Consider the following 9,452-nt stretch of genomic DNA (forward strand, 5'->3'; position numbering starts at 1 on the left):
CTTTTTATTTCTCAAGCTCTGAGATGATGCAGGGAATGCAGTGAAAGATGCTCCATGGAGGACCTCAGTGGTTTCTAACTCCGCAGTTTCAAAAAGTCATCGGTTCACAGAGTAGAAGTGAAAACTGCCAGAGCTGCGTGTGGGGTTTTGTTTCCTTATGGGCTCACACCTACAAGCTCCCAATAAAATAATGCTGCTGCAGAACTGGGTGGGAGAAGGAAATGTATGAACAGATTCCCCACCTGAAAACTGTCCTGGTGTTGCACCCACTGTAGAGTTGTGAACTTTGGGGCATTTTCAAGCAGTTGGGAAAAACATGCAATTATGTGCAAGAAAGGCAACAGATTGCCAACAGGTCTACAAACTTTTAAACCACTTTTCAAGCTCCTGTCATTCACTGTGACAACGTGCAGGCTTTCCTGTTTGGGTGCTTGTATGGCTTCAAGTTTTGCAGTGAACTTTTACTGCTCCAAGGAAAGCGATTCAGGAATGGGAAGGATTTCATGTTTCACGTGCTGGTGGCAACGTACGTTGCAAGAGCTTCCCAGGAGTTTTGCTTCATTAGTGACTCACATTCAGCACAAGCTGAACCTTATTAAAGATGAAGAGCTGTTGGAGCAGGTCCAGAGCCAGGAAGATTATGAGAGGGCTGGAGCACCTCTCTTCTGAAGAAAGGTTGAAGGAGCTGGGCTTGTTTAGCTTGGAGAAGACTCTGGGGAAACCTCATCGTGGCTTCTAGTACTTGAAGGGAGCTTACAAATAGGAGGGAGAGCAACTTTTTCCGTGGGCAGATAGTGATAGGACAAGGGGAAATGGTTTTATACTAAGAGAGGGGAGATTTAGGCGAGATATTAGGAGGAAATTTTTCACCCAGAGGGTGTTCAGACTGGAACAGGTTTCCCAGAGAAGCTGTGGCTGCTCCTCCCTGGAAGTGTTCAAGGCCAGGTTGGATGAGGCTTCGAGCAACCTGGTCTAGTGGAAGGTGTCCCTGCTGATGGCAGGGGGGTTGGAACTGGATGAGCTTTAAGGTCCCTTCCAACCCAAACCATTCTATGATTCTTATTATTAATTACTGCCTAATCAGAGAATTGCTGACTGGCCAGTCTCTCCTGTGTGACTGTAGCAGCTCCACAAACCTCTTGGACAACTGCAGCTTTCCTTGCCAAACAAAACAGGAGGAATCACTTTGCATTTGTGCAGAGCTGTCAGTGAGAGCAGGATCTGGCCCATTTATGGGGAACTAATTCCTCTGCTGCCAGAAGTCCCCAGAGACAATACCAAGAGAGAACGGGGACCTTTCATTTCAGCCAGAGAGCAACCCCAGGTACTGAACTCGATTTTGGTATCTGTTTGGTTTACAGTTGTACTTACAGTTGCTCCTCTGGGTCCCGGCAGACCTCTCTCACCAGGAATACCAACATCACCCTGGCAATAACACCAAAGTCAGCCATGACATTTAGGAACCATGAATCCACCCTTCCCAATCCACTGCAGAGCTGGAATGTATTCCTGGATCCCAGGAATCCCATTTCAATCCCAATCTCCCTGCCCTGTTCCCCCATTTACTCAGTCACACCACCTGCCTTTTGGTGGGCTTTGACCTCTGCTGCAGCACAGTGTCATGGATGGGAGATGCCCACCCATCCAGCTTGCTGGGTAGCTCCACACATGCATGGGACTGCCTGGGAATGCTCTTCACCATGGGCTTGGGTGTGTTACAGCCAGCCCAGCACCCATTACTTTACTAAAAGCTTTATTTGTGCAGAAAGCAGCATGGGAGCTCCAGCTTCACAGCTTGGTTTAAAATACACTCAGAAGAGCTCATGATAAGTGATGGGGATACGTACAGGGATGCCTGGCTCTCCAGAGGGACCTGCCTCTCCCATCTCTCCAGGGCTGCCCTGCAGAGGAGAAAGCAAACACTTGGTTAGGGCATAACTTCAGAGAGTCATTTCTGGTTTACTGAGAGCAACAAAGGGAGAAGGGAGTTAAAACCTGGCTCGGGAAATACAAACAAATGAAACTTTTAGTGTTATAAAACCATGAAGAGAAAACTCTAAAGGATGGACATTTAAAGAAGAGATGAGCTGATGAGCAAGAAGAGCAAGAGATGAGCAAAACACAGTGCTTTCTAGCTACTAAGAAGAAAATTAACCCTATCCTAGCAAAAACCAGGCCAATGTCCTGTCCTGGCAGCAGTGGGTAGGGAGGGCTGCCAGCCCTAGGGCAGTGCCACCATATCCCATCTCAGACGGAGTGAGACAGGGAGGTTCTTTTGGATGCACACTCAGGACACCCCATTTAATTGATTTCTGCATCACCTCAGTGCAAGAAGCATCTTCCTGCAGCGCTATCTGGTGCATGAGATTAGCAAGAATAATGTTGCAGATGCTGAGGGGGAAATTCAGAAAGGAAGGGGAGGGACACACACAAAAAAAAAGACACTTTCCAGAACAGCTTTGTGCTGAACTGCTTTGGTCTGTCTGAGATTTTCTTTAATCTCACACGTAGGTGCCAATCTAAAGCTCCATGGAAACTTCTCTCTTGAGGTGGAGGGGAAGTCTCCAAAAGGAAAAATGAGATAATCCTGCTCCTGCTTGCAGATTCCCAGCGTTTTGATTCCCAAAGATGAAGCCTGCTCTCGGGACTTTGATAAAAGGGGGAACGCTTCCTTCTGAGGTTCACTAAACCACTGATGACTCTGCTGTGTATCTGCTATGTCTTCACTGAACCAGGTGTAAGAGCTGTCTCAGCAAGAGCAGGACCATCTCAGTCATTAGACCTCATGCCTGCTCCTCACTGCCAGGGGAGCTCAGCCCTAGCAGGAACGCTGACACCATCACTTGTGGGCACCAATCCCCAAAAGCTGAAAGCCTTGCCATGACAAGTTTAGTAGCTTCAGCACCAGAACCCATCATTAGAGAGATTCACTTACTGGTTCACCCTTTGAGCCTTTAATACCTGCTCTTCCAGGCAGTCCCTGGAAAAAAAAAATAAAATAAAAAAAAGTAATGTCAGAAGAAGTGGGGTTATTGAATTTGTTATTCTGCTCTGATTTGCCACACAAGGAGCAATGTTTGCTTGAAGCGATGGAGCATTTACATTTCTGCAGCTTTCACCATGAAAATTATGGCTTCAATTTCCTTCTTGTTCGCTGCACTAGCAGCTCTACCTACACTAATCCTTGACAATTAGAGCAAACAGGAGGAATATACAAATAGAACAGCAGCAGCAGCAATATTTTGCACTTCTCTCCAGGGGTGTTTAAAATCTTCTGTCAGACAGGAAGAAAGGAATACTTTACCCCTATTTAAATAGTTGGAAGACTGGAGAGGTGAAACATTTTGCCAACAAACATTAGTAAGTCAGGGGCAGAGCTCAGGCTGTTGTTGAATTAGGGTCATTTATACCCCAGATCTTACCTCCCTGCATAAGGGATGGACGTCACTGGGATGTGAAAGAGAAAATCCCTCTCAAATTGAAATTTTAAACAGAGCCAGGGTAGTACTGTACTGGTGTCTGGTGTTACTCCAGATGTTTTCCATTCTGTCTTGTACACCGCTCCTGTGTTTGTATGGTGGGAAAAGTGCATTTCCACTTGGCTTAAATGGGGCCCCTCATGAGACAACACATAAGATGAACCTCTCCTCTCCCCAGGAAGGATCTCTGTCCACCTGCCAAGCTGCTGCACCACCCCCGAGGCGGTGGGTCCTGCTGCCATACTCACAGGCAGTCCATTCGGTCCCTTCTCTCCAGGAACACCCATGCGAGCTGCATCACCCTGTGGACATCGAGAGGTTAGGAGGGACCCTCTGGTACTGGAAAACAGTCTGACACAGGTAGAGGTCACATTCCCAAACAGGCATTTGTAATCTTCTCCCTCCCCATATGTGCAGGAGCAAGAACCTGTTGTTCCTACAGGAGGTAGGCAACCACTCTGGTGCCCAGAGATCCCAGTGGTTCCCTAGTCCCTCTGCAGCTCCCAGCCTTCCCTGGCACCACACAGTCCCTGTTGCTGTGGCATCACCATTCAAAAACCAGGGAACTAATGTCTGACAGCACTTTGTCTACAGGCAATTAAAATAAACAGATGCCTCTGTCAACAGCTCTGAAAAGGCATCTCTGAAGGCCTTGACTCAACCAGTAGGAACCACTGAGTACACAGCTGAGTTTAGATGATATATGCATGGCCCATATGTGCATCTTCTTTCTTTAGGGAATTTCCTTGGGATTAATTAATAGAAGCAACTTCACTCTTCTTCACTAGTTATGCTATTGGAAAACTCTTGAGAAGCAAAAGCTTTCAGCCATGCTCTTTCCTGACAAGCATCAGTAGTTTTGCAACACACACGTCACAGTAACAGAAGTCTGTCCTGCAGTGTTTAAATAGGACTTTACAAACCTTCTCACCATCGAGTCCAGGAGCTCCATCCCGTCCATCCTTGCCAGGCATGCCCTGCAACCATGCACAATGCAGGTTAAGGTTATGAGGAGGCACTGTGGTTTGCAAAATACATTCACATCAAAGAACCTTTTGGCAATGGATCTAGCTCCAGTTGTACTGGGAGATTTTTCATCAGCAGTACAATTAGGGCTTAGTCCCACTGGGATTACACTGAAGGTTATCAGTGCAGAAGTTTGATAGCAAAGACTGTAAGATGAATGATTCCTCCTACAGTGTTTTATCTCATCATCTGCAAGCCAGACAACAGTGAGACTTGCATCCTATTTAATTTACTTACAGGTTCTCCTATGAGTCCACGAGCCCCTGGGTTTCCTTTTGGTCCAGGTCTACCCTAGAAATCAACAATAAATCCTGCGTTATCCATGACACAGCCCTTAAGAACAATCAGTCAACAAAGATAAACTCCAACTGACATTTCATTCAGTTTGTGCTGGCTCCTGTCCTGTTCACGTGGGTATGGCAGTTCTTTTGGGACACACCAGAAAACTGGCCCAATGCTGACTGCAGCATCTGGGAAAATTCTTGATCATTTCAAGGGATGGAGATGTAAGATCTGATCCCTGTGCTGTAGGCTGTAAGCAGCACTTAGGCACCTTATTACTTAAGCATCTTTAACAAGACTTAAACATCTCATTTTTTAAAGGAATACTTTCATCCCTGTCATCTCCTTTCCAAATAAACCAAGGGGGGACAAGCCACAATCAACCTGTGGAACAGCTTCCTTTGAATGTCATGTCCAAAATTGGAGCAGACAGGTGTTTTACTGCACTTACAGTATCACCTTTGGGCCCCTTGAATCCTTGAGGTCCTTTGTTTCCTTGGGGTCCCTATGACAGAGGAGAAAAAGCCATTAAGTATCTTCATCACACAGTAACAAAGATGAACATTTTGAGGGTGTAAATGATGAAGGGTTTTTGTGCTGGTTGCTGGTGTTAGCAGAGGTGTGAGCACACACATCCCCAGGAGCTCGGCTGGACTTCCTCAGTTACACTCTGTAATTCCTGACACAGGGATGAACAGCAACAGGGACTTTGCCAACGATCCCTCGGGGCAGAGACCATCTTCCCCTTCACTTAATGAAACATTTTCTTTAACCAGAAACAGAGTAGGAGAAAAACTTTAATATTTATTATCTAGATCCTGCTTGGCTTAATTAAATGTTTGGTGGACAGTGATCACCTCATTTTATTTTAGTTTGGATGAATTTCTTCTATAATTCAAAGACTAGGGAGGGGTCCCCAGAGGGTTGTACTGTCTCAGGGTCAATGCAGATTATGCTGTGCTGACTCATATTTGGGTGCAATAAAGAGGGTACGGGGTCTACCCACAGATAAGTGTGCAAGTTGAGTGTTCTACACTTCACAGAATCATTTTGGTTGGAAAAGACCTTTAAAATCGAGTCCAACCACAAACCTAATGCTGCTGAGTCCACCTCACCCTAGAGCTCTGCAAAAGGATGAGGACTGCATCTTTAATACACAACTAACTATTTCTGCTTGTAGCAAAAGTCCTTGTGAGCACTTGGGCACAGACCAGGCTCAAAGGATATAAACTGAGGATAACGCTTACTGGTTCCTCCTCCAAACTCTCCTTCCCAAGACCAACAGAGATGCCCCTCTCAAGTGCTTGCTAACAGCTACTGATGCTCAGAGCAGAGCAGTGAAGAACAGAGAGCAATGGAGATGTGGTGAACTAATTCTGGCATGGGGCACGATTGATGGAGAGACATCATGAGATCTGGGTCAGGTGAAGTAACGTTGCTTTAAGTGGAGGGAAAAAGGCAAAGGGAATAATCCAATGGAGATGGTCAGCACATCCCTCCTGCTCACGGGCAGCAAAGAGTTTAGTGCAGGAGACTTTGGTTGCAGAAGGCAGGGCTATAGAGATGCTGATAATCAGATACATACAGCTTTTCCTGGAGGTCCTGGGATTCCAGGTGGCCCTCTGAAGCCGATGTCACCCTGCAAAGAATAACACATCATTGTAATGCTGTGGTTGGCAGAGGGTGAAATAACAGTATCCCCACCTTATACCACAATCAAAAAAAAACCACAAAAGCCCTGAAAAGACACCCCAGAGTTCTTCCTGGCTGGCAACACAGTCTCACAAAAGATCCCCCTCTAAACAAGCAGGTTTTTACTCTGGATCTCCCCCACCATTATCTCTGTGATCACACTGATATCATTCATGGCCTCAATATCTTGATAACACACTTGTTCCTAAATAAATGAATGACTTTATCACATTAAAAACCATTCAGCCTCTGGGCTGATAGTCAAGGGATCTTGGCAAAAGTCCAAAGCCATGATGAGCTGGAGATTGACCCTGTTCTCACTGAGGAGTCCTGAAAATCTTTGTCCACCAGTGACTCTTTGGCTTTTTCTTGCAAAGAGACAGAACAGAAAGTGAAGTGTTTATGAAACGTTTCTCTGTTTTTTGCAAGATTCAGTCTTGCAGGAACAGCACTTTATCCTTCTGGTCTGAATGCTTAAATCAGGCTGGGCCTGATCCTGTCAATCCCTCAGGTATGTATACTCCTCCTGCCTTTGGAAGGTTGTTCTGCTGGGGGATGAAGGAAAGAGCCTGCACGTTGTATCTTTACAAGTTCCCCAGTGGTCTTCAGTGAGGAGAAATGTCACCTGGACCTCGCACGAGTCAAATTGGTGGTGGAGGGGGAAAAAAATTGGAAGAAGGTTTTTCTTACTCTTTCACCAGCCGGACCCATTGGACCAGGGAGGCCTCTTAGTCCTCTTGGGCCCTAATTAAGAAAAGAAATCAGTGAAAACCCAATCACTGTTAAACATAAAATAGCACGATGTAGCAACTCATCAACACAGGAAACATTAAGAAATAGTGAAGAGGGGCAAAAAGCTCAGCCTTCTGATGCACTCACAAGACATTTTGCCCCTCAGCGATGACCTCTGAGCAAGTGATGCCATGTAGACGTGTGTTCAGAGTGCCTGCTCTCTCCAGCTCACCTACCAGGCTGTCAAGCCAGCCCAGAGCTCAGCCTCAGATCCACCCAAAAGGTGTCCAGGGCTCTACTGGAGAACGAGCAAGACAGTGGCTATCGCTTGGATGTCTCATTTAAAGTGAGATACCAAAAGCAGACTCTGAATTAAAGCTCAGTGAAATCAGCACTATTTGTTTTTTTCACCAGCATCAACTTTCACATCTGTAATTACGCAGAGGCGAGAGCTGTTTGTGTAACCCAAGGTGATTGATGGCCCCATTGAGTTGCACAGTAAGAAGGTCATGGGAACTGATCAGAAGAGTAGGTGTTACCTGCAGGCCAACGCTGCCAGGAACGCCTGGAGGACCAGGAGGGCCAGGGTTACCCTGGGAGAGAAAAAGTAATTAGACAAGAGACGAGACAGCATGAGCCTGCCAACACAAAGCCCGAAACCTTCCCATCTTATCACTCCTTGAGCTCCCTCCCACCCAGATTTCTGCTTCTATGTTATAGCCAATTTCTTCTACATGCAAGAGCACTTCATCAGTCAGGAATTTACCCGAGTGATTAATGTAGGGCTTTTTCCTGAGCTAACATCCCTGCTTGTGAAACAATAGGTGTTAACTTATCTTAACATTAAGATTATTGGGGAAATTAATTTTCTTGAAGTATTAGCACATGGTCATACATGCAGAGCAGTGGAAGCCAGGGCACTTCAGTCATAGTAACTTCTCCTTGTTGTTCAACCAATTGCCTCACTTCTCCCTGTCTTCTTGAAGAAACTATTTATGGTTTGGTGATGATGCTTTTATCCCCCATCCCCCTTAAATGGAAGTTTACCTTTTCTCCTTCTTTTCCTATTTCGCCAGGTTCTCCTTTGTGACCAGTGTGTCCCTAGAAATAAGAGCACCTATTATTCACGTTCCAGTCTTGTCTCAAAATTTTGAGAGATAGAGGTGAGACCTAAACCCACACAACACAAATGACTTATTAGAAAATAATCTATACACGTGCTGTAAATGTGGGAATGGAACTCACTTCTGGAGTTCATCAGCCATGCACCATTCCTGTGTTAGGCATCATTGTGCCAGAATTGATCTAGTTTCAGGAAATGCCCAGATTTGGTTTTCAAAAGTGACTTGTGGTGAGGCTAGGCTCCAGGTCTCTGGATGCAATTCTCAATTACAGGTCAGGGACCACAATTCACTTCCCATCACTTTTGAAAATGGGGCCAAGGCACTTCTGAAAACCCCATTCTGCAGCTTTAACCTCCCTTTTTGTGTAAGTCATCTTTAATGTCTGCATCATCCAGCTTGCAATGAAATCCATGTCCCACTGAAATCTTTTACATAAACTCAGATTCAATTTGCTTCTTGGCTCCCTTCCTATTACTGTGGGAGAGACCCAGACTAATTTCAGCCGTGGCAGATGTTATTCCTCACCACGCAAAAGGTCCTGTGCATCATTTGCATCATAATGGGAGACCTTCACAGGTTTCTCCATTTCATAAGCTATGAATTTTGAATAGTTATACCCTAAACATTGTGTATTTCTAACGATATTTATGACTTGGCTCAGAGACCAAACAGACCTGCAAAAGGTCAGTTCATGAGGAATTGAGAGCACTTCCCAGGAGATGTTCCACCCATTGCCAACTTCTGCTAAATCCTGCTAAAAAAACCTTGAGTAATTACTTCAGCTCACTGCTGGAGTGTTACCTACTGCACAGAATTTGTGTGGATCATAGAGGGGACAGAGAAGTTGATGTTTAACTGCTGAGTGAGGCTTCCTGAGGGTTGCAACCTAGAATGTATGTACCAGAATCAAACAACTTAAACAGAAAGCTGCCTGGTGCTACGCTGGGTAGAAAATGACAATTAAATTGTATTTAATCCTGTAAGTTATGTCTTGCTAGAGTAAAATGCATACCTCTGCATTTATGGGGTCTGTGAGCACACTTTAAGAACTGGTGAGATTTTTACAGCTCCCTAAAGCCTGCAAAGGCAGCACATCATTCTCGAGGCAGCCCTGAAC

The 9,452-nt window shown here is 45.5% G+C and overlaps 1 protein-coding gene across 1 annotated transcript in view; it reads right to left on the reverse strand.

Moving 5' to 3' along the window:
• LOC104520923 (opioid growth factor receptor) overlaps nt 1–9,452 on the reverse strand; it is a gene marked incomplete at both ends in the record, with an annotated part of 40,540 nt that overhangs the window by 2,878 nt on the left and 28,210 nt on the right. The window contains 5 exons of the mRNA XM_029083680.1: nt 3,728–3,781; nt 4,411–4,456; nt 5,239–5,292; nt 6,373–6,426; nt 7,751–7,804. Of these exons, the coding sequence (XP_028939513.1) occupies nt 3,728–3,781; nt 4,411–4,456; nt 5,239–5,292; nt 6,373–6,426; nt 7,751–7,804 (262 nt within the window). The remainder of the gene's footprint in view (nt 1–3,727; nt 3,782–4,410; nt 4,457–5,238; nt 5,293–6,372; nt 6,427–7,750; nt 7,805–9,452) is intronic.

This window comes from Antrostomus carolinensis, unplaced genomic scaffold, assembly GCF_000700745.2.
Source record: "Antrostomus carolinensis isolate BGI_N321 unplaced genomic scaffold, ASM70074v2 scaffold22932, whole genome shotgun sequence".
In the NCBI taxonomy this organism is placed as follows: Eukaryota; Metazoa; Chordata; class Aves; order Caprimulgiformes; family Caprimulgidae; genus Antrostomus; species Antrostomus carolinensis.